The 27233-nt window shown below is 31.4% G+C and overlaps 1 protein-coding gene across 12 annotated transcripts in view; it reads left to right on the top strand.

Annotated features, from left to right (window-relative positions):
* Nucleotides 1-27233, top strand: part of ROBO2 (roundabout guidance receptor 2) — a 688225-nt gene that overhangs the window by 584213 nt on the left and 76779 nt on the right. For all 12 annotated transcript variants that reach the window (XM_087721517.1, XM_087721514.1, XM_087721515.1 and 9 more), the window contains 7 exons: nucleotides 2047-2218; nucleotides 6916-7121; nucleotides 12902-12983; nucleotides 14064-14229; nucleotides 14966-15132; nucleotides 17173-17294; nucleotides 26189-26420. In XM_087721517.1, the coding sequence (XP_087577643.1) occupies nucleotides 2047-2218; nucleotides 6916-7121; nucleotides 12902-12983; nucleotides 14064-14229; nucleotides 14966-15132; nucleotides 17173-17294; nucleotides 26189-26420 (1147 nt within the window). The remainder of the gene's footprint in view (nucleotides 1-2046; nucleotides 2219-6915; nucleotides 7122-12901; nucleotides 12984-14063; nucleotides 14230-14965; nucleotides 15133-17172; nucleotides 17295-26188; nucleotides 26421-27233) is intronic.

Below are 27233 nucleotides of genomic sequence, written 5' to 3'. Positions count from 1 at the left end.
GTGAAGGACTTGATTCATACAATTTAAAAGTTGATTTCATTATGAAGAAAATTATTTTTGGCTTGCTGTTGAGAAAATTGCTTGGAAGAGAAAATGTATGCCATTTTAAAAATTAAAACAACAATTGTTAACAAACATTTTAAATATGTTATTTAAAGTCTTAATAACATGGTAATGTTTATGTAAAGTGGGCTTATAGTGCCACACTTGAATCTAATAAAGTGGACATCCATCATGATGTAATAAAGAGAAGAGCTTCTAATTAAAGTAGGATATCATTTGCAGGATTACAGTCATTTAGTGTAATTGAAAAGTGTTAATACCCTATTTTATCCACTTTCATTGGTATTACTTCAAGGGTAAAACATTTTAAGGTGAAAATGTATCTTGCTTCTTTAATTGAATGCTGTTACCTACTGATTGTAACATGTTGAAGCTGTTTAATTACAAACCTGTAGAATTAATTACAATATTGAGACCAAGTTCCCAGAGGGCTTAAATGTTCTCTTTTTGGCAAATAAATGTAACATAAAAATTGATACCTCAGTTGTTTATAATCAAACCTTGAAACATAGTTCAATGTGATTCATTATTCCCACGTGTTGTTTTCTTAATTGAGCTTCGGTAAAGCAACAGAGGTTAACCAGGTTAATGTTTCCACTCTAATATAAAAATGTCTGGTCTTTGTAGGGAGACATCAACCTTTTAAATGTTTAAAAGTCCTGTCATTGCATTTTATCATGAATATCAAAGGCATGTTACTTCCGTTTTGCCTAAATTGAATATATAAATTATAATATATATATTTTTAAAATTTTTGAGTTACCCAGTTGTCATTCAATTTTACATTTCCTATCTCAAAAAGAAAGAAAGAAAGAAAAAGAAAACACAATTGTCATCAATAATCATGATCATATTATGATCGTGTGGCTTTCCGCTATTTATATTAGCTTAATAATATATATTTTTAAGGCAGGGGTTCCCAATGCCCAGTCCATGGACCATCCCCATCTTTAGGATGAAGGCAGCACACAAAACTATGCCTTCTCTGGTCCATAGAAAAACCTCTCTCCATGTAACCCGTCCCTTGTGCCCTGTTTTAAGAAATTCTTATCTTGGACTGGTTCTTTTTACTCTTTTACTAACTGTTGTCAACTGGATAGGAAATGTAATAACTATCCCTGGATTTTTCATGATGGCAGTTTGTATAACTCTTTGTATTTAGTAGCTTTTTCATTTTTAATCATATTCCATATAAAATGCAGCAAACATACTAAAGAATATGTATATTTTATTTTCTGTTTGATTGCAGAAATATATTTTCAATACTCCTGAATAAGTGAACCACGTTCTTTGAAATATTGTATTTAGATAACTGATTCTGTTGTTAACAACTGGATCCCCACATTCACTAAATCATACCATAGATGCAGTTTGAGGGGTTGGAACATGTTATTATGATTTGTTATTAGAAAAAAATATTCATTATTTATGAAGTCCATGTAAAAACATAGTCAACATTTACAATTTTAGCTCTTACATTCAGCATTACCATTTAATAAAATATAGAATTTACTATAGGGAAGTCTCCTGAAAAATCATAACAATGTCCCACTAATATCAGATTATTTAAATACACATGGGCAAATAATATAATTTTCTTTTTAGAAATGTATCTTCTGACAAAAGTACATATGTAATTACTTGTTTTTTCTAAAATTATTAAAATGATTTCTAAAATTATGTTTGGGAACTTTAAGAAAACCATTTTAAATGTCCCCAAAAAAAACCCAATAGCTTAAATACTATCCAAATTATAAAATCTAGCTCAATATTTCATCAGTAAGGAAAATCATATTTTACAAATAAAACTCTGCATCTATCATATTAAAAATTATATAAAGAAATTCCAATTAAAAATTGTACCAACTTACCTCAGAGGAAGTGTAAGTGATATGTACATAACAATGTGAAGAACGCTGCTGTTACTTAGAAAATCATTAGTGTTTCAGCTTTTGAACTAAATGATCTGCATTACCTCTACAGAATCTTCTATTTCCGAATCAGCCTCTCCAGCCTAATGCCAGGTATTCTGTGTCACCAACTGGGGATCTTACTATCACAAATATTCAGCGGGCTGATGCAGGCTATTACATCTGTCAAGCACTCACAGTTGCTGGAAGTATCTTAGCAAAAGCTCAGTTGGAAGTTACAGATGGTAAGAAATAACCTTCATGATGTATTGTTATTGTTGTTATATATTGCTTTATATATGTTTATGATCCCAAATCATGAATTGTTGTAGATATAAACAATTATTTGGATTGACCAAAAGACAGGATGGTTTAAATAAGAAGTTATCAAATCAAGGATAATTGAAACCAAATACCCTGTTCACTCATTCACCCACTCTGACAAATGTTAAGATAAGTGGAGATTCTTTAGAACATCTCATATGCAGATAATTATTTCCTAATGGTATTTATTTTTGATAGCTACTGAAAGTATTTAATTACTGGACGAACTAAACTAAAGAAGTGATCCCCATATTATATAATTCTAAATCTGCATGTAGCTTTAGTCCAAAGTAAAATCCTATATGTAGTCAATTGTTACAGGAAATATACATATACATCCAGATATACATGTCCTATGACAAAGGGTAGAAATTATTTTGGACACAATGAATTATACCAAATGAATTGATTCTTAGTCTTGAAGGTACTTTTCAGAAACAGCATAAAATCTCTTTCATAACAATAACTGTCAGCTAAGAAGCAGAAATTTTTACATAATGTAATGAGTATAATAATAGGTAAGTTGTTGATTAGCATGTGCCTCATTTAGTGACCAAAGTTATGACCATGCTAAAAAAAAAAACACCCAGTTTAGCAGCTATGCAGTTATGTCCATTCCAGCATCTCTCTCCTGTTGCTTATTTGCACCATACCAAAATGTTTTAAAGAGAAAGAGAAGCAAACCCAGTTCTACTGAAGGAAGTAGCAAAAAAAAAACAAAGGAAAACTGGAGTAAAATCATAAGTTGTGGTCATGTAATTTTCACTTTTGCTTAACAACCAAGTGCCTGGTACCAGTAGTAGTCACTGAATGAGAACTATCTCTATATAAAATACTATTCTATACTATAATATAATAATTAACATCTAAATTGTCTGAATCTATCCCTGATGTTCTATATCATGGCTAATTAAACTTTCACTGTTCATAGAACATTCATGAATCCCACACATTTATGCTAAGAAATATAAAAAGGTAAAATTGGAAACTCCACATATGCCTTAGGTATTTTTATATCTGTATTGTGAACTTTGAATAAACCTAAGTTAAAAAGTTGTATCTAAATGTGATAAATAATGAAACCCACATTTTTATGGCACTGTTGATGCTGTAGGAAATCCCAACAGCCCACTGTATATTATGTGTAAGGTGATACATGACCTCCTTTTTATTCTGAAAACTATAACTTACAACCAGAAAAATGAAGTTAACTTCATTCACTTTCCTACAGGCTGACAAGCAGTAGTTACAAGTTATTAGTTGCAAGGCCTAGATATTAAGGTAAAATCAGATTTTTCCTATTTTTCCTATTAAAATTAATAAGGATATATCCATTTTAGGAGCTGAATTTCTGGTCCTTTACTTAAAGTAGAAATATAAATAGTTAACACACTTCCTTTTTATAGCACTTTGCATTACAATATTTGCTATTGTTAAGTCATTTTAAACATTATATATTATAATTTCTGGTGAGGAATTTTTTAAAAGTTATGGTTAATTCTTGAAATCAAAACTTTAGTGAAAGAAGATTGAGGCATTTATCTAGATAAGGCAATTTAAAAAGTAATATAATTATGAATCACTCTATGGGATATTTGAGAATCTGCAGTTTAAGTGTAAAAGTCATTGAGCTGCATTTAGCATAGTTGTCAAACATTTTGATAAATTATCTTTATAGTGTATTGTATAATATTTTATTTTATATGTTTATAAAAAAATTTGGAAGAGCATTCTTTATTTTAATTTTTTTCCAAAAAGTTTTTATTTTGTCATTAATATTAAAATAATTCAATGCAAAATTGATTAGTATTTCTGGGAATTCTGAGCCATCTGTTTTTGCAATCTTATTAAATACCTATTTGGCAGACTGCAGAGGTTTTACTATTAAAATGTTGTGTTAAAGATTTTGTTTCATAAGTTCTGTAGATACTCAGATGTTTCATTAAAAATAGCAAGGCTAATTTCAAAACATCTGGTTTTTCATAAGCAGATATTCATCAAGATTTATAGGTAAAACTTCAACAGAATTTCTGGTGGAATGAATCAGGGCTTTCTTTTCTCAAAATACTATAATGCCTGACTAAAAAAGATCTTATTGTTATGTTTTTAAAAGTATGCAGCTAAATGCTGAATTTTAAAGTTAACTATAGCTATGTTCCCACTTTAAATATTGCCTTTTTCATTCTTTAGGACAAAATTTTGATACAGTTCATTTTTATATGAAGATTACATAGACATTTAAAACTAATGGAAGAGCAGTATTTTTAAAATATGTCCCTATGTTTCTGTCGTAATATTTCATTCACTGATAAGTAGTTCAGCTGTAATTAAAATAAACAGTACATTCAGTTATTGGTCAAAAGGACATGACATGTTAATGTTTGCAAATGGTACTGGAAGAAAGCTTAAATGCAATAGGATGTGAACAGGGTAAATCAAATTAGACACATGAGTTATTAGAATTTTATTATCTTGTAGGATTTATTTCTGAGAAACACAAACAATAATCTATCAACTTCTATTTATGTATTTGTTAAATTTATATGCCGATTGATTCGCAGCATGTTAAATGTTAAAAACAAATTTAAAATAAAAATCCCACCTAGGTTAGTTACTCTTGCCACCTTTTATCTTTTTTTATTTTCTTTTATTTATTTATTTGATTTCTATAGCCATCTACAAACACTTTTTAAAGATGGATTTATTTTAAAATACTATATAAAGAATTTCATATAATAAAGATTACATTTCATTTAGCTTTTCTATCTACTGGAATTTTATGGAGCTACTAGAAAAAATGTAAAATAAAATAATTTTATAGAAAAGTTTTGTTAATTTGTCAAAACTTCAGTTAAGGATACAGTAGTTAAGGATACAGCAATCTGTACCAACGTCTGAGCACGGTTTACAAAACTTTAAATAGTTTCAAAATTTGTATAAAAATGTCTATGAAGTATGTTTCTTTTCCTACTCCATCAGTGAAACATTAAAAAAACCCTAAAATACATGTATTTTCCCCCTTGTTTGTTTTTGTATAAATATATACAATACATGAACTGCCATATTAAATGCTTGAACTCATTTTGAAAGTAATTGCTTATATAAGATAAATAAAGGAACTTGTGGCTTTGTCTTAAAGAGTAGCAAATACATTGCTTAAAGAGTAGCAAATATTAAAGAGTAGCAAGTACATTGACAAGTCATAGTGATAAGATTATCACATTCCACAAATTTATTAATATTCAATTATATTTATACAACTATAATAAATTTTAGGATTGTTACATTTCAACAAGACTCAGCTGTTCATCTGGAAAGGGTTTATGTGTATATTTTATTGTTTTAATCAATAAAAACTAATATATTTAATCATTACTAAATATCAATTAAAATAATACCATTTTCTATATGTTTTTGAACAATGACTGTGTTGATCGTCTTCTAAAATAATTAGTTTTGTTTTCTTCTTTTTTTCTGAGTAACATTCACAATAATAATAAATTACAATTATATTAAAAACAATCAACAATCTTGCAATATATTTTTTATAAAAATACCTTGCAAGATATATGAAATAGCTCAGTTTCAAAATGAAATATATAAGTAGTCTTACATGTCTAAATCACAAAAATTTTAATACTGTCTTTTAAGGATATAAATACATTTTACAACCTTGTTCAAAGACATTTTCTGAAAACCATACCCTTAATGATGGCTTATATTCATTTTAATAAATAGTTTATTAGTTTCTCAATGTATCCATTAATCCAGAAGGCTATGAATATGAAAAACGTTCCTGACATTCCCAAGAAATGTGCATTGTACATTCAGAAAATATTCTGGAAGTAATTTCATGGATAATATTCCTCATGTATGTATAGGTCACTTTGGAGCTAACCATATTTTTACAAAGTCACAAAATATGTATTCATTTGTATTTATATTTTTCCTTGATTTACTGCAAAAATATTTTTAATATCGAAAAAAATATGTTGCAGAATCCTAATTGTAGAACTACTAATGGAATTTAGATTGCTTTTTAAAAATTTGCTTTCATTATTTTGCAATATATTTTATGCTATTAGGATTTTGATACAAATTCTATAAACAGGATTTGTAGCGCTAATTGAAACTGTTTTCTTTTTTATCTTTTATTCCTTCATTTTATATTATACAAGATATGTAATTGTACAACTTAACAAACAGTTGTTGAAGGGATTACTTAATTCAATAAACAACACAGTAATAAACAAATTCAATAAACAACACAGTAATAAACAACATAAATATATTACTTCTTTAGAAAACTTTTTTTCTTTTCTGTGCCTTTGAATCATTGTTGACTAGTTCCTGCAGTTTTCTTGGCAAGATTTTGGAAATGGTTTTCCATTGTCTTCTTCCAGTGGCTGAGAGGGTGTGACTAGCCGAAGGTCACTCAACTGACTTTGTGCCTAAGGTGGTATTAGAGTGCACAATCTTCCAGTTTCTTGTCTACTGCTTTTACTACAAGCAACTAGTAATATGATTTTCTAGAAAATGTTTTTCAAAATAGTGGCATCTGAGTCTGAATACTAGAGGATATCTACTAATATATGCACATATATATATTTAAATTCAGTTTTAACAGATAGGCCTCCACCCATCATTCTCCAGGGACCTGTAAACCAGACATTGTCAGTAGATGGAACAGCTTTACTGAAGTGCAAAGCTACTGGTGACCCAATGCCTGTTATCAGCTGGCTAAAAGAAGGATTTACTTTTCTTGGCAGAGATCCAAGGACATTTATGCAAGATCAAGGAACTTTGCAAATTAAACCTTTACGGGTGAGTATATGTTGTAACAACATATTTACCTTTCTGAAATCAAGAGAGTAATAGTTAAATGAGAGCTGCTTAATTATTTATTGATTATACATTACATGTAGAAGTTTAGGCATTCTGGGTTAATAAAATCCCGTAATGAACAGAAGCTAACACAATTTCTGAAATATTTATTCCAATTTAAATGCCTAGTTACTCTGTCTGTGTAGTTCTTTATGTGCTCCAAGTAAGAAAAACTCTGCATATGGCTATTGCAGAGATTTGGACAATTTTGCTATTAAATCAGTGCTCCTCCTTTTCCTCCTAATCTCTTATGCCTTCCTTTCTTTTTCTTTAAGTGAAGTTCTTGGTAAGGTTTTACAAAATGGAATTTCTAGGGCTATTGTGGAATTAGCCAGGTTAAAAAAAATCTATAGGGAACAAATACTCTGTCTCACAAACTTTCAGGTTATGATTTTGTTATATTTACTTTCAACAGCCATGTTATCCTCTAAGCAGTGTTCTAACTAGCAATTTTAACTGTTAAGTAAAGTAAATAGTTACTTAGTATGTTGAAATCAAGGCAATAGTTTAAAAAGTAAGAGAAATCTTCAATGGAACTGATCAAATTTTGTTTATACCTGCACAGCAGAAGTTTAATACAGATGATTTGATGAAAAATATAGCTGACACTGAAATAGTTATTCACAAATCCAGTATAACCAAAGTAAGTGTTGGCTATAGAACAATTATTTGCACAGAAGAGTTGACAACATAAAAATCACTGTCCAACTTTATCACAAAAATGATTTTCTAAACTATCCAAAAGAAAATCTTGAATCTGAAATATGGTGGAGCAAAATTTGGACAACGTGAAACAAAAACTGAACTCTGGCCACATCTTTTAAAAAAGGAAAGAAACATTTTGAAATAAAAAGAGCAAAGCATTTGCTGAAAAGAACACTGCCAACCATTAAATACACTGATGTCTCTGGTATGTGTTAATAAACTGTAACAGCCAGCTGTATAGGAAGTATTTTCATGGGTAGAAGAAAAATGCATTCAACTAAAAGCTCAAATATATTTTGTCCCATAACCACTGAAGAATTGGCGTAAAAAGTGACTGGATTTTTCATCAAGATAACAATCTGCAATATATCTCTCTCCAAATCAGCTGTAAAACACTTACAGCAAAAAAGATGAATATTTTTGAGAGACTTTCAAAGCCTCCAAGTTGAATATACCTAAAAATCAAAGAGCAGAGTTAAAAATTCAATAAATGAATAAATCAATAGCAAGAATAAAAATAATATTAGTTGGCCATAGGAAATTTTTGATGCTGTTTTTTTCCCTGTTGGAAGCTGTCCTTTGTCAAAGGAGACATTACAAAGTTTACCAATGGTGTTCCATCTTTTTACCTGCCATATTCAGTGTGTCCTCATTTGTCTCTTTAAACAATTGTATATACTGTAAATAGTAGCCATGCATTTAAACTGTTAGAAAGTTGAGGTGGTGTAAATGTAAAGGTTTTCAACTTCTGTTCATTTAGGAAACTGGAATCAAAACAATTTTATTAGGATATGCAAAACTGCTATTCAAGTAAATACATTTGAAGTGTTTTGGCTATGAAATACCTATTCAGTTCATTTGCAGTGTGATTACTATTAGGAGACAACCAAGAAGCAAAACACAACACACAGAGGCTTAGACATTCAACAGTAGTTTATATACAACCTGTACAGAAATATATGTGGTAGCAAATACCTGACAAGCAATAAATCTTTTTCTTAACACTACATGGAGAACTTAGCAATGGATCCTGGACAAAAGGAGAGAGATACGCAAAGAAAAAGAGATACGGTCTCTCATGGCCTCCTTTATGTAGACAGCTTTTTAAAGTGGCAATAACCTGGCTTCTTAAAGCGGCAATACCTCTGCTGACTCATACTCATTTCATCATCTTAATTTACAGCCTTACATTGGCTGGTCAGCTTTAAATCATCATAACCCTGACACCTATGATCATGCAACAGAAATTTGTATCACAACTATGGAAGGAAAATTGCACTTTTTCTTTAATTCAGGCTGCATATAACTATTTCTAAATAGCAATTCATAGTTATTTACAGCCATGTCTAAGAGGTTATATTGTCCCAACAATCTGGACCCCATTTTACTGAACTCTCAAGGATGGAAGGCTGAGTCAACCTTGAGCCTGTGAGATTCAAATTGCCAAATTACAGGCAGTCGACAGTCAACAAAAGTAGCCTGCAGTACCGCATTCTTTCTGCAGCTCTTTATACTGCTTACTTTGTTCTGAATAAAATAATGTTTTCCTTACTTTGAGGTAAAATGGACAGCCTATAAATTTTATAATTGACTGACTGAATGCATGCAAGTATATATATGTATTTATATATATATATAAAATAAAAATTCAGGAGCAGGCATTGATTAAACTGTTACAAACAATATTTTAAGAAAGTTTGTGAACATTAACGTATAAATATAAACTAAGTAATAGGTATGGAACACGAGAGAAAATTGAAATGACACAAGTTTACTGATAGACAAGAATCAATAGTAAAACATCAGTAATTACCTCAACATATGATAAATCCCACTTGTAAGTTGGGAAGAAAGAATTTGCTTAGCTACAAAGTAATTAATGGCTTATTTTCTGCACTGAAACTCATCTACATGCCTTTTTTAAATCAATTCTAATGTTAATTCTGCTTCAACCCTTATTTCTAAGCTTTTTTAAGTGGGCTATGTGATTCAGGTAGGCTACATAAAATAAAGCTGCCACATATTTATCTTTTGTCCATAATCCCGTGCAGTTGTCCAAGACATCATTTATATATTCTTGAATATCTTTGCTTTTTCCAAGTTTCATGTAATGTAGTTTCATTTAAAATAACAACCTATTAGTCAATCTTGTTCTTTATAAATTTCAGGATACCCCCCGCCCTTTCTTTTTTTTTCTTTTGTTATGTGTACCTATTTACCCTGCTATTAGTAGACCTGTAGTATATAATACTTGCTAGCTTTGTTTATTTCAATCTTTAGGATGTCATAGAAGTCTCTTTGGTAATGGTCTCCTTTAAATCAGCTTTTTATGCTTTATACTTCCACAGTTGACAATTTGAATTATTCAGTTTCATTTTTGAGACTGTGGGATAATCATTTTTATATACTTGCTTTAAAAAAAATAATTCATAAGTATCAGGGATAGGTTTGTTAAATGTATCTAGAAATGTGTTCAACAGAATTTTAACTCGACATATATGCAAGATGACAATCAGCAAAATTTGGTAGTGCCATTTATGCTATCCTCACAGAGAGAAAATGTGACAAGGTAAAACATTTGAATCATGAAATTTTTGCATATATGTGGAATTAAAGTTGATTGCTAAATAAAATAGGAATTTTGTAATATGGAAGCATATCATGCATGAAAATAAAGATAATGCTTACCAAATAATTCATAATTGAGCCAAGAGTAATCCAGGAATATGTGATGATTCTTTTGTTTTTTAATACATTAAAATAAAAATATGTTAGGACAGTTTCTGTTGATGCTAAAGGCATATGCTCTTGGAGACTTCAAAGTATGCTTATTTGAGAATTAGATGATATTTTGTGTTGTTTATAGAGAACTTATTCCTACGAAATATTAAATTAATGATATAATTTAATGGAGCATATAAATCTGAATATTAATTAATCAATACCATAATATTTGTGACTGACAGGGGAAATGGTGTGAACAATTACTACATACTCATAAATTATGAAATTTCCTATGGCCAACTAATATTAAAGCATAGACTAATTTGTATACTTTAAAATAGTTATTAAGTAAATAAAAGGGGGAATTAAAATGTGATCTGATAAATGTGTTAAACTGAATCTTGTCTGCTGTAGAAGTTGAATATCAAAAGAAATAAAAATGGTTGTTTATTAGTTTGAGTTTGTCCACTTTGTTACTACAAAAATGAGTATTGCAGAAGAAACATAAAGGTAAATGGGAAGAAGGAATTTAAGTGTGCATAATAAAACAAGTAGAGATGGGATCAATAATGGGTGGGTGATGAATAAAAGTGGACCAACTAGAAAAGAGAGTAACAATATATGAAAAGGAACTTACATTTGTAGCTCAGAAAGACAAAGATATGACTCATAAGATAAACATTTGAAAGAAGAGAGGCATGAAAAACCAAATGCAGCAAATGTGAATCAATATATGAACACAGTAGGAGCAATTATTGAGAACTATGAAATGGTATACAGAGAACTATGAAATGGTATAAATTAACTTGAGTTATACACTATTTTATTAAGCATTACTATTTCTTTTCTATTTTGTATATCAAAACTTACCTCAAATATGGTAAATTGGTGAAAATACAGATTTTTACATTATATTTTGCTATAATGAAATAGCACCTATATTTTAAATATGAACTTTAAGTAAAAGATTTTTAATATTTCAATATAATATTTACAATAAATTTATGCTACTCAAATATAAATATATATTTCAATATGATATTTCAATATATTTCCTTGAACTCTTTAGTAATATTGGATTAGATATAAACGAATCAAGCAACTGAGTAGCAACAATTAAACAACAAATCAATAACAGCATATGTGATCTAAATATAAACGCAGCATTGTGTCATCTCTTCTTCTACATATACATGTGGCAACTTTTGCAGTATTAGCTCCATTATTATAGAACTGAAAAGACTTCAGAGAGAAGCCAAATAGTTTCCTTGCTAGAATAATGCTGTTACTTGCCACTTTTTATTTTGAAGGAATAAATATAAAATATTAGATTAAACTTTGAAAATAGGTGAACATTATTAACACTGATAATTAATATATGGATTAATCATAGGAATTATAAATGACTTATTCAAAGTGGAACAGAAACAAATTAGAATATGCTTCAAAAGATAACTATTCTAAGGACTGATTTATTTCATTAGCAGAACTCTTACCATACTTAGACCAGTCAATGAAAGAATGATGAATTTGTTGTTTCTCTGGTCTATTCAACAAATTGAGAACATTTTTTGTATGAAGATAATAGGATTAAATTCAATGTTATAGGGAAGATAATTTAACAAATGTATATTATTGCAGTTTAGGATAAATATATACATACATATTCTGTTTAATTGGTATTGTGTGAATTGTTATACTGTTTATAATTTACATCGAATGCATACACTGAGGAATATGCTATATACCGTATGCCCCCAGTTGCAACTTCAGCTGAGATGACCTATATATTTGCTTAAATAATATGTATAAAAGCAATTATATAATTCAGAAATACAATTATTTGAATAAGCAATTTGCTCTCACACAGTTAAAAGGAAATGAATGTGTGTGTTATATGGACCTAGATTAACAATGTACTTGAATAGTCATGGTTTCCCAACAATTAGCAAGCACATGTAGATATCTACACTTTTACTGATGTCTTTCTTAAATTATATTTTATTTCAAAAAATTATTATATTATTTCCCTTTAAAATTGTAACTTTAAGCTAGTGATAGTAGTTATGTGGGACATAACTTGGGATGGAAATGTGAAAATGTGTCAAATAAAATTAAGGAATTATTTAAAATTACTTAATGAAATGCATAATTATTTTTTGTGAAATATTGTATTCCACTTTATAATAATTCTGAATCATGCTACCCTCTTAGTTCACCACAAAAATATTTAAAAGATTAAATGAATATTTCAAGCAAAGGATTGGTATTTCTTATTTCCATGTTTTTAGATATCTGACATGGGCACATACACTTGTGTTGCCACAAGTTCAAGTGGGGAAACATCTTGGAGTGCTGTGTTGGATGTTACAGGTAAGTTATATCTACTTAATACAGAAAACCAAAACAAAAATGTATTACAATTAAATCAGGATATTCAATACATTATCATTGATTCTTATTAACGTTTTTTGTTAAGTGCAAAATTTAATATTGCACAAGTCTTCTACACATATAATGAAACTTTCCCATTTTCTACTCCCCCTCTAGCTTTCTAGCTTCAAGACCCAGTGGTAGAAGCTATTGTATTGGCAAAAGTTAATTCAGAACTCCATAGACAGCGCAGCAAGCTAAAAGCACTGTCTATAATAGCCATTGTGGCCCTTCAGTATATTGTCCCTCCTAAAAATTGTATGCACAGAAGGAAATATTAAATCCAGAGACAATGGTGTCCATAACAGACCAAAGTGACATCAACATAGCAATATATATGGGATTATGTCATCACTCCCAAAGATGCAGTTATATACTAATATCACAATATCTAATGCAAATGCGTAAGTCACTGAATTTATTTCACATCATCACACACATGTAAAATCATTTTGCAGTATAAGCTAATGCATCCATATTTTTTTTTCATTTTGGGGACGTTTGAAGGAGATGGTTTAAGGACAAAATGCTTCATGTTCAGTAGAACATATAAAGTCTATCCTCTAATCAGTTCCATTTCCTATTATGAATAGTTGATGCTTTCTCCTTTAAGATCTACCCAATGAACAGGAAAACATGGATCAAAAAAGTTAGACCCATCCATCTAAGTGATGTTTTAATCCTGATATCCCCAGACAAGCATAGAAGGAAAAAATATAGTTTTAAACATGTTTTCTACTCCTAATTTAGCTGACACTCTCATTATATGAGAAAAACGTTCCTATAAACAGAAGTAGTTGGAATAGCTTTTTCTTTTTCTCTTGTTTCACTTGTTACTATATTGAATGATAATGAAATGAAATGATAAAATATATTATACCTGCAAATTACTTATTTTAATATGTTGTGCATCTGTTTAAAGCATTTATATAACTACAAAATTATTTAAAATAGATATTTTAATCATCCTTTAGTAAACAACTATAAACGGGTAAAATATAATCAATTTTCATCCTGTAGAATTTGGGGGAGCAGCAGTTAGCAAAAATTATGATTTAAATGATCTTCCTGGACCACCATCCAAGCCTCAGGTCACTGATGTCACTAAGAACAGTGTCACCTTGTCTTGGCAGCCAGGCACACCTGGGAACTTACCAACAAGTGCATATATCATTGAAGCTTTTAGGTAGGTTAAAATGTATTGCTGCTATGATCCTTTGCATTTTTGAACAAAATTCATTCCAAAGTTTTAGTTAATGTCAGAAATTTAAAATCATGGGTGTTTTTAATGTAATGAAATTATATTTTGTTTTACATAGTTTTAAAATGTTTCAAACATTTGATATAAACTTTTCATACGCATTTATAAGGGTAAAACGATAAAAATCTTTAAAATGTATTTTATCAAAATGTTGATAAGGGATGAAGAACAAAAAGGGGACTTAGTGTAACAATTTTTCAGTATTCTTTGCCAGTATCAATCAAATCTATTGTTGGATTATAGCACTGACACCTCAATAATCACTTATCTTTTTTTATTCTTTTAAATTTATTTATTGATGATGTGGACTGAGTATAGAGAGAGCTATCTCCTGTTTACCTAACCTTTTTGTGTTACCGGATAAGATCTACCAAGATGGACTTTTCTATGATTGAAGGACCAGATTAGAGAGAGGTCATCATGAAGCAATCAATCTATCTGGTCACTAAGAGTTGACAACAATGTGATGCTACATAATTAATCATATATTAGGAGTTTTGTGCTTTTAATTGATTTAGAATCTATCATAGTTTCTGTGGGTCTTGCTAGCGCATTATATGATGTCTTTATTTGCCTTTAACAGCAGATAGAAACAAATCCTTGACCATTGTTTTAAGGTATGTGATTTTAGCTATAGTATTCCAATTTATTTTCATTTCAGCCAGTTGGTGAGCAATAGTTGGCAAACAGTGGCTAATCATGTTAGAACAATTCCTTACACTGTGAGAGGACTCCGTCCAAATACCATATACCTGTTTATGGTGAGAGCTATCAATTCACAAGGATTGAGTGATCCCAGCACCATGTCAGATCCTGTCCGAACACAAGGTAACTGGAATTTATTTCTCAGGCAGCCTATTTGAAGTTGAATATAATATAAAATGCTTATGCAAATGCAGAAATATTATATGTGAATGTATACCCCTGGAGTGTATATGGAATATGTGTACACAGTAGTGCATACAGATACCAGAGTTGGAAGGGACCTTATAGGTCATCTAGTCCAACCCCCCCCCCCCGCCCAAGCAGACCCTACACAATTTTGGCAGACCAGTCTCTTCTTGATGAGTGATGAAGCTCCCACAACTTCTGAAGACAAGCTGTTCCATTGGTTGATTGTTCATACTGTCAGAAAATTCCTCATTTCTAGGTTGAATCTTTCCTTGTTCAGTTTCCATCCATTATTCCTTGTATGGCCTTCAGGTGCTTTGTAAAATAGCTTGACCCCCTCTTCTCTGTGACAGCCCCTCAAATATTGGAACACTGCTATCATGTCTCTCCTGGTCTGTCTCTTCACTAGACTAGCCATTTCCAGTTCCTGCAACCGTTCATTGTATGTTTTAGCCTCCAGTCCCCTAATCATCTTGGTTGCTCTTTTCTGCACTCTTTCTAGAGTCTCAACATCTTTTTTTATAGTGTGGTGGCAAAAACTGGATGCAATACTCTAGCTCTGGTCTTACTAAGGCTTTATATATATATGATCACCGAATGAGTGATCCTAAAATATAAAACTTGAAAAAGAAGGAACATACAGGTGAAAAAAAAATGTAAAAAATTAAATTAAAAAGCAACTTACTTAGGCAAGGCATGATTTGCTGCTCCCAGATCAGGAGGCGGGAGAATCATGTGCCTTCTTTGCATACGGAATTTTTCACCTTTTAACCCTTGCTTAACTCTTAAAAGGCGAAAAAATCCTTATGCAAAGAAGGCCCATAGTTATCTCGCCTCCCCCTACAGTTAGCACTAAGCAGACTCAGAGTCACTGTGACTTGGAGTCTGACAGCAACAACCTTGGCCTTTTTAATTATTTTAAAAATTCTTTTCTTTTCCTCATGAGACTGGTGAGGCCCTGCCTCCCCTGACTGCACGTCCCTGTCTAAAACCATATAGCAACCACCTGGATAGCACTACTGCCAATAATCATTGGGTAAAATATTTATGCTATGTTTATGTGCAGAATATTGTTACAGGAACACAAGGACTTTATACAATGGTTGCATAACATGTGTGTACAAATTCAGTTTCCATAACTGAAGAATAACTAATCAATTATAGAAGTTAACAAATACCTGGAGACCCACATTTGCATATAATTATTTGAGATCCTTATATTGTTATACAGTTATATATTCAACTGCTTTAAACTTATCAAATTTGATACTCAATGCATACTGATGTGAAAATTTTGCCCTGGTACTCATAGTTTGCTTGATATTCATGCACAAGCTAGAATTTGTCAATATCAGCTGTCCTGTGACTCACTACATTATTCCTAATGGGAAACAATTGTTTGGTACTCATCGTTTTTGGTACTCAAATTAATGATAAATTCCAAAGTACCACTGTATTTAGAGGCTAGAAATGTCTCACAACATCTTAGAAAAAGCTGGCTATCTGGACACTATTCAGTAAGGATTCAGGTCTTCTTATGGGATTCAGATTGCATTGATCACACTCTAAGATTACCTGTTTTAGAACTTAGGTTGAACTCATGACATTTATAGGCCTCTTGGTGGCTTTCAAAATGTTCACAATAGTATCTGGCTGACTGCCTGCAGGGAGTAAGGTTTGAAGGCATTCTTTTATAGTGATGTGGCTGCTGTTTCGTCAGTCGACATTTCAATACTATTTGAAAAATATATGTGTAGTATGTATTAAAATAAATTTACTGCCACTATATAAATCCATGTGTTCTATCTAGACCAGAATCCAATCCCACTACTACATTGTATGACAATAAACTAATTTCAGTAAAATCATTTAAGAGAAGGTTATTATGCTTTCAATCATCATAATAAATTGATTTAATTGACTCTCCTTAGTAAGATAATAACTTATTGATGCACACCAATATGTTTGACCTGGCAGATATTAGTCCACCAGCACAAGGAGTGGATCACAGACAAGTCCAAAAAGAGCTCGGTGATGTAATTGTGCGACTACATAATCCTGTTGTGCTTACCCCTACAACAATTCAAGTGACCTGGACGGTAAGACATTCGAAAAATGTATAGTAAAATGCCTGATTGTTCTTAATATTTTCCTTATTCTAATCAGTAATTGAAATGGTACTGTGATATTTTTATATTTACTTTATTTACAATTAAATTCTATGGGTTTTCTCTTGACTGGAAGTCTGTTTTATGGTCTTGAATGTTATTTATTCTCTGAGAATTCATTTTATTTTTAGACAGTTGATTTGGTAAATGGCAGAAAATACCACTCCCACTTTCTTTTCTCTTTTACTTTATGTCCTTGGAAATCATCTGAGATATAGATAGATAGATAGATAGATAGATAGATAGATAGATAGATAGATAGATAGATAGATAGATACCAAGATACCCAGGAATCATTTCATAACTGTGGAAAACAAAAAACAAATCTTATTTAATCCTATTTTTTTAAAACATTTCTTCTTACACAGAAATTTTGCTATTTTATTTATTCATATTCAGTCTTTAGATCTTAGCTATACTCAGTTTATTTTTTTATATGATTTTGATACAGGAAACAAAAAACCAGTTTTTTTTAAAAAAATTATATTCTTTTTTCCCCCTCCTCCTCTTCCTGGACCTCTTATAAATTGAATCATCTAGACTCCTCCTAACTAGGTTTGATGCTAAGATACATATATAAGGCAGTTTTTATTCTGCTTGTAGATGACCTGTGGTGGATCTTGAATGTGATACTGTATCATTGACTTGTTGACAGCCTTCAATTCTATCAATATAATATATTTCTGGACCTTATTACAGGCTTGGGAATTGAGAGCCCTGTTCCTTCAGGGCATTTCCAGTCAATGTTGGTGGGAGAGAGCAGTCTAATCCTTGACCCCTATTTTTCAAGAGGTCTGTCTTCTCTTTTCTTTAATATATACACAAAGCCACAAGGAAAGGTCATTTGTTGACACGAGGTTGTACATATCTGATTTTGAATACACAAATGAAGTTCTGTTCCAATGTTTGGACGCAGTGTTAGTCTGAATGAGAAATAATAGGCTTTGGCTCAATCCTACCAAAATCAAGTAATTGTGGGTTTTGCATTCCATTGGAGAGATTTCATCCTTTAGTCTGAATGAGGTTGCACTATTACATTTGGATTCAGTATACAATACAAGAGGAGCATGATGGCTCAGTGGTTAAAGACAACTGGAAAGGAGCATCTGCACCCTAGGATATCTGCCCATCTCATATGCTTTAACAGGAATATTCAAGACCCAAGCTCATATTTAAGACCCAAGCGCTATACGAAGGTCTGCATTCTCATTTGTCCCAGCTGCTGCCCACCTAGCAGTTCCAAAGCATGCAAATGTGAGCAGATAAATAGGTACCACTTCAATGGGAAGGTAACAGGGTTCTATGCACCCCAGTATATTGGCCACATGACCAAGTTAGTGTCTTTGGACAATGCTGGCTCCCTCGGCTAAGAAACTGAGATGAGCAGTGCCCCTAGAGTTGGACACAACTAGATAGGGGAAACCTTTACATTTACCTTTATATAATTTAGGGATCTTTTGGGACATATAACTCCTTCTGAGACAGCAAGTGGCAGCCGTTGCAGGGTGTGTTTGCACAATTTCATTTTAGAACTCGATTGAACCCAGTATATTTTAATGCTGGCCATCATTTTATTGTTTTTTGTAACTAGATTTAATGTTGTGGTTTTCTTTGGTGTTTTGAACTTATCTTATTTTAATTTAATATAAATGGATATTGCATGTTAGTTAGACCCTGGCATGACATCTTTTCTTATGTTGTTAGACAGATTAATAAGAGACCTAGCATAGTTTTAATGGGTTCCATTTGTTTATTGTGCTTTTGTATTTATATCATTTTGTTTACCCAGAATTGTAGTAGTTAAGATGGTTGATCATCTAAATTTGCAAAATTAATTAATTATGATGACACCTATAACTTGGCAGATATAAGACAATTGGTAAACTGATTTCTAGGGTTCTTACTGCAGCACATTTTATCATTTGCTGCAAGTGTTAGTTTCAGTGAATTGGTAAGCAGATTGTTTTTAGATATATTTCAAGTATACTATATTTAACTGAAAGAAATACAATACTTGGGTTTCAAGAAATAATTTATTCTTTCTTTATAACTTCATCCTTTGATAGAGTAACAAATTCTTAGAAAAGCAGTTATAACTGAGATCAATTTTCCACTACAACCTCTATTCAATAAAATGTAATGATAGTTATATTTTCATGCTGGGCATCGTTAGTGATGCTTTTTGGCTGTCTTGTATGCTTCATCCTTTTGTCAGTTTGTCAGAAACAATACATGAAATAAAAAATACACATTTTATATGTGTCTGACTGGCATATCTTGGACAGTATATACTGCTACATCGATTTGTTTTACAAAATAAATTTAATAACATTATTAATTCATTAAGGACAGAAATGGGTAGCCACAATTATAAAATTTGCAAGCTGGCTTAAGAATAATTTGGTTCCATCTGCCTTTAAGCTATGCAAAGCCAATATTCTGAAAACATTGCTTTATGGAACTCTATTATGTATTATAAGAAGATTCAATCTTTAATTGCATACAGTCAAAATTTCTTTAAAAGAACACTGTGTATCCCTCACTCAGCCTTCAATGTTTAACGTGATTAGTTTTGGGATGCATCTCTTTACATGATATACCTGAATCCATTCTGAGAGGTCAAATAGATCAAGATCTGGTATATGGTGGTCCATCAATATCAGCTTCAATAAAAACTTAGTAGAATTGTATTAGAGTAGAATCATCCCTTCACCCAAGTTCTGGTTTGTTTTTTTCTCTTTAAGAGCATGCATGTTCCATATAGGGATGGTTTTTTTTCCCTCTGGCTTAAATCAATGTGTTACCCATCAGGGCAACAACTTCTATCTCTCATATAGAAATTGCATATGTTAAAATGAAGAGGTAGAATTTGATGCAAACTTTCCACTATAATTCATGAAGCAAGTTACTAGCATTTTTAATCCTGTCAGAAAAAGGAGATCACTGATTTACTTTTAAACAATAAATTTAAAATAATAAATTTACTGTTACATTTATTATTTTTAGATTTATCAAAGTTAATAGTGAAATTTCTACTTGTAGTTTTGTTTTTAGTTCTCTCCACTCCTCACCCCCACCCCCAGTCTCTATGACATATATACAGTTCATCACATGTTCTTTTCTTCCTATCCTGATAATCACCCAGGCTTTTTCTATCTAGCTATCATCTAAATACTTACTTACATGAGATATGAAAAAGAACAAAAAACAAAGCTGTATATTATACCATTTATATAGTATAAATTTATATTTATACCAGCACTATTCACTATACCTTTCCATGCTTTTCTTCTCCCTTTTCTTATAAAGCATGCTTGACTTCATAAACTACTTAAAATTTACCCTTTGGTTTTATTAAGAGCAAAACTTTCTATTTCTAAGTATATCATCAGTTCCAACCAAATCTTACCTATACCAAGAGCTGTGGTGAACTTTCACCTATTTGCAGTATTTTTTCTCATCATTAGCACAGCATTTTACTTAGAAATCTATTGCTCTGAGTTTATTGTGTTTTTAAAATAAATATGTTTGACTACACTCAGCTTTATTTTTGCTCTGTGAGCCAAAGTTCTTTCTGATTTTTCATTGAGTGATTTAATGAGCCTAGTAATACAATGTTTCCATATTTCACTCCTTTAAACAGCATGCAATTATTTAACTGGCCATTAAATTTTGGTTTCCAATCTCCACAAAATTCATTTTAAAGCTCTGAAATATTTTTACCATTTTTTCTGAGGTCTATTCTCATGACCACACTCTAGGTACTTCAAACTGTGATCTCAAAAACAATTTTATTCTGTTGACACTATTTGTACAACCATTTGTAATTCACTTAAAATATTCTTGTTTCATTTTTATAGTGCTCTTAGTAGACAAGAAGGATTATATGAACTATGCCATCCTATGCCTTTATTTGTAAATGCTCAAGATTCATGATAATACAGTTGTAGATGTTGTTTGCAGTAATTCTTGTCTCTACATATATAAATGGGAAGGAATATCAATAGATGTGATACATTTTGAAGGTTGTTCTGTTGCCAGGATTCTGACAACTCAAAGAGAGTGTGGTATATGAGCAGATGGTCCTGTCATCATAGATTTATTTTGCTTTCTCACAGTAGTGAGTCATCAATAGCCACATTCTTCTTTATATTTTGTGGGACATAATTACAAACCACTCTGTGCTTTAGGGGGCCTACCATTCTGTTGGCAGTTTTACAATGTTCCTACATCTCCTGAAGATTTAAAGCCTATTTCTTCTATAAGGGCTTGAATTTTTATTTATTTGTTTATTTATTTCTAGAGGGCAGAATCTATTGTTTCTATTTGTTTCTCTCCTCCATTGGCTTTGGAAGTTTGTACAGACAGTTCTATTTGTAATGGCTCTTTTTTAATCAGGTTAACTACTGTCTTGTTTCATCAGCCAAACTGTGACCACTTGCTGCTCCAATTCTTTGAGTTTTGATTCAAATACATGTCTAATTATTGTTTGGTTGGTACAGAAAACTGCAGGTAATCATGGCAGGATACTTTCAATTAAACCTCAGTTTTATTTCTTTATATACCACTGGTAGAAAAGCTTATATTTATCTTGTTTCTTTCTCAGATTCTTAGTATAATATATCAAATTAGATTATGTGGTAGGTTTTTGTTTTTTTTACATTTCTATGGCAAATTATATTGGCAAACACCTCTTTAGTTAGTAGAATAACTTTAATTACTCATTGTAATTTATACAGTTTCAAAAATGTTTGTCTCTGTATATGAAAACTGTTGGGCTTATCATTTCATGTACAAAAGGCTACTCAATTAATGATCATTGTTTCCCAAAACTTAGCTCTTTAAGAAGCAAGCCAGATATACTTTTAATCATACTACTATATTTCCCAGCTGTAAATTTGTATCTCTCTTTATGCACAAATAAAATATAGTAGGCATAAATACTCTGGAACTAATAATTTACATTGCTCTATTATATCACAGGAAGGTTTCATAATTTCAAACTTTCATGGATTACCTAAATACTATGTAGGTAAAAGGTAACTCTTATTATTCTGTCATTGATGTTAATACCTCTATTGCAATATAAAGTGAAGAGGAATTGAGCTTTATAATAACTGCCAGGTTCATAGATTCTTATGTCCATTAAACATTTAATTAATGAAACTCAAATGTGTATAAAAACAATTTGTCCTGATTTACAGACTCTTTCATTTGAAAGCAGCTGCTTAATGTTCTTCTGAAAAACACAGCTTGATTCTTTCAGTATTAACAAGCTATTATTGTGAATTATGTCCTCCTTTCAAGGCATAAATTTACTTAAAGTGTATCTAGAGAAGTTTATAAAATGCAAACTTAATATTGTAACATATGCTGTAAGGTTTTTAACAAAGGCAGTTTTGTTTAAATGCATTTATGCCTAGATCTCATAAATCTGGTTTTAGTTTCTTGTTTTTATGTGTTTTTCCTGTCATAAGAACTTGATTCTTCACTGAAAAAGTTAATGAAGAGTATAAAGAGATTTTAGTAGAGGTAACTGATATTGGAAAGATGATTTAACTCTAACCCCGGGCTTATTCTTGATATTGCCCCAAACAATATAACAGTAAATAAATAAGTAAATAAAAGCTTTAATAAACTCAGCAATCTGTGAAGAATGAAAAATACTTTATTTTGTGGAAAATATGATTTATAAAACAGAATTTAAAAGTCCATCATGTGCCTACAGATAGTCTGGATGTGACTTACATAATTCTGATTAATAATTACACAAATACTTTCATTGTTCCTTGAATTCATGGTAACATTATGCAAATACCTCTATAACCTACTTTAATAACTTCTTAATAATAAAAAGAGAATGTGATTGTGGCTTTAATCCAATACATGTGGCAGTTCAGTTCTTTATTGAAGTGTCTAAATATGATAAGTATGGGTGATGTATTTCAAAACCAGCTGAGGAAATGTTGGGCAGAAGGCACAAATTGAGCCATAAACACTCTTGGACATAGCTACCTTTCTCCCTTCACTTCATTTTCAATCACAATAAAGATAGCATTAGTGGGTTCTTTTTCTTATTTCTTTCTTTTTCTTTCGTGTTATTCTCCATTTATTTTTTACCTTTTCACAATTAATTTCCAATTCTGTTTCCTTCAAGATCTTCAAACTTGTAGCCATGCCAGCTATTGTTTTTGTTCAGGACTACTGCTTAAGGCACCCTGCTAGAAACCAGGAAACTCTGAATTCTAATCACTCCTTAGGCATGAATGCAAGCTGAATGATCTTGGGCCAGTCCCTCTTTCTCAGTCCAACCCACCTCCCAGGGTTATTGATATAGGGAAAATATGTATGTTCACCATCTTCAGTTATTTATTATAAAGGCAGGATAAAATATGTAAATTTAAAAATACATTAAACAGCATTTGTACAATCAGGTTTTTTGCCTCCAGGCTCTCTTTTGGGAGAAAGCATTGCTGACTCAAAAGTGACCACAGGTCTGTCTACTGTTTCTTATCTGACCAATTTGCTCCCTCACTATTTGTTAATTAGCTGCAGATTATCACTCTAAATGGTGTTAAATATTAATAGTATTAGTATCGTATTAGTATACTTTTGTAATCCTTTATCAAAACTGAACTTTCAAAACTGATAGCCCTGATTAATCCACTATCTGCAGGACATTCTCTTGACTTGTTATAGTAGATGTGGGGTGGGGGGAAGCAACGATTATACCTGGAAACATTTATCTTAACCTCATTCCCAACAGATTTTCAACAGTATAGGTTTATGATTTTTGTCTACACACACAAAATTTATAAGTAATTATCCCAACAAAGTACACTAGTATAGTTCAGCTTGAGGATGACTTACTTCTACCATATGTTCATTCTGCTGGAAAGATAAGAGAGACTTCTTAATGGCCAACACCATGCTCACTGCTCTCAATCCTGGTCAGCATTATTTAGCAGCCTTGACATCCACTTTATCCTCTCATTCAAATTTTAAATTTTATTTTCACCAGTAAACTTTATATTGGTCTATATCCATGGCTATATTCTTCCTTCAAGATGCCAAAATATGGATCTTTTCATTTTTAATTTTGTCACTCAGCTAGATTTTCATTCATATAAAACCTTTTAATTCCATTGATTGATTAGCTTGTGACTTTTTATTTCTAGATACCATAAATATTATATTTACTATATAAAAATATTATTCCACTACACAAGATTAGTATAGTTCTTAAAAGATTTACCATATTAGTTTTGAAAGCATAATTATAAATTTTAACGATCTTATCAAATATTCATCTTTTACAAATATTTTATTACTTCTGCTCTTATTATTCCCATAATGGCATTGATTGCTTACACTTTCTTGTCATATTTTCTTCCCTCTAACAAAATGTACACACACAAACACACACACACACATTTCTGACAGAATTGTAGCTTTTCCTTCGTAATTTTGGATTTCATAGTCATATCACAATATATTTGGGGCCTTTTGAAAGACCTGCAAAATGCTGTCAAGGAACTGTACTTTAACATGGGAGGGTCTATTGCATTTAGAAAAAAGACAGTTTGACTCATACCAGAAGTGAATGCAAGTTATGATCAGCATCAATACAGCATCACATCCACCTTTGTACTGACCACAATCTTCTCTTTGTGATCAGAGAGGTTGTCTGAACCTTTTTGTATGATAAGTTTCCTTTTAAAAAATTATTCTATTTCCAGATTTCACTCTAGCAAAAAATAACAGACATAAATATCAGTATTGATTCTAATGACTCATTGACTGCACTTCTTTTAAATGTGATCTGAAATATAATTTTGCAGTATGTGCCATTATTACCCATGATACATTTGGGGTATGCTCATGAGTTTAAGTAGTGATTTTGACATTTCTTTTCTTTTCTAATTTTCTAGCTCTCAATGAGATGCATGTTATGTTCTAAAACTATGGTGTTAAAATGTATTTCTTTGTCTCAATATTTTCTGGTTTCTTTACTCATTGTTTCATAGTTCCCAAGGTCCTATTATAGATATAAGTCTATAAGTAATTTATTACCTAAGCACAAGCTGGTATGCCTTTTGGAAGAGAGATTTCCCCCCCTGAAAGATAAGCTTTATATTATATGTATGAAAAAAATGATTTGCTTGCCTGAAATTCTGGGACTTAATGACCCCATTGGTGATTTGTGAATTCAGTGACTTACCTTTTCAATGACTCACCATCTTTTCTCATAATGTGCTTATTCTGGCAGGTACAGTTTCAGAATTTTGAGGGTAGTGAAATGAGGGTAAGCCACATGCAGTAGAGGTACATTACACACACACACACACACACACACACAGTTATAAAACATTCCTAGTTGCATTTTTCCTGTTGATCATGCACAATAGCAATAGCAATAGCAGTAGACTTATATACCGCTTCATAGGCCTTTCAGGCCTCTCTAAGCGGTTTACAGAGAGTCAGCATATTGCCCCCAACAATCTGGGTCCTCATTTTACCCACCTCGGAAGGATGGAAGGCTGAGTCAACCCTGAGCCGGTGAGATTTGAACCGCTGACCTGCTGATCTAGCAGTAGCCTGCAGTGCTGCATTTAACCACTGCGCCACCTTGGCTCACAAGAAGGTTGATCATATTTATGATCATTTGGAGAATCACAATTATGAGAAAGCAACCACTTTTTTTAATAAGGCACCTGAAAGAAGTACATTATATGGTTAAAAACACAGTATGAATGACAGCTCAAACTGAGTTAAATTTATTTCTTCCACTTATGGTAGGACCATTTCTGTTAATTTTATTTCAGGTTGATCGCCAGTCACAGTTCATTCAGGGTTATAGAGTTATGTATCGACAGACATCAGGACTGACTTCCCCTTCTGCATGGCAGACTGTGGAAGTCAATGTCCCCACAGAACGGAGTGCTATCCTTATCAATTTGAAAAAGGGGGTTACATATGATATCAAAGTTCGTCCATATTTCAATGAATTTCAAGGGATGGACAGTGAATCAAAATCTGTACGTACTACTGAAGAAGGTAAGAAAATTATGAAAAGAATAATCATAAGTTTGCAATTATTGAGTGTTCTATGCTAATATGCATAAAGTTTTACACAAGCAAAAACAATATTTTCTTCACAGTGTGTAGATACAATAGACAAAGCAGTCACTGATAACTTTGTGAGTATATTAAAAGAGAACTGTATTTGGTTTTACACTTCAGCAACTTCTCAGTACCTATTTGCTGGTCCTTTTTTTAAATTAAAAGCCTAGGAGAGTTGATTTGAGAGAATACATATTTTTCTGAGTGTCACATCTTCCATTTGATCCCAGGAAAGTAAAATAAAACAAACAAGCAGCTTAATTATAACAGTCAAAGGGGTAGACTGACCCAGACTGGATCTTGCAACATTATACCTGGGACAGGTATAATTGCCTTCATTCAGGGTAGATAAAGTTCCTTATGAAGAGAAGCTTCAGTTATTCATATAAGAAATTAACATACATTATGAAAAGTGTGGATAAATATTAAAGTACTAAATATTAAAGTACTATTATTCACATAATAGTACAATAAGAATTAACAATAGAATCAGGATTGATATTAAAATATTTCTTATATAGTTGTATTATCTTGCGAGTTTTAGTGGTACAAATATGATAATGACCACTATAATGCTTAATATTGTTTTAAAATGAAGTATAGATCTATACTAAAATAAGTGTATCTGGGCAGAAGTTTATTCCTAGTTAATTTTGGATAGTGATAAATATTCTTTAATTCTTGAAGACATTACCTCAAAATTATAGCCGTAGAAATACTATATAAAGGTTTGGGCATATATGGTTA

Source organism: Thamnophis sirtalis, unplaced genomic scaffold (genome assembly GCF_051295495.1).
Source record: "Thamnophis sirtalis isolate CommonGarterSnake01/CBP01778 unplaced genomic scaffold, rThaSir2_p1.2 scaffold_8, whole genome shotgun sequence".
In the NCBI taxonomy this organism is placed as follows: Eukaryota; Metazoa; Chordata; class Lepidosauria; order Squamata; family Natricidae; genus Thamnophis; species Thamnophis sirtalis.
The sequence above is the reverse complement of the archived record's forward strand: the minus strand, read 5'-3'. Positions and strand labels throughout refer to the sequence as shown.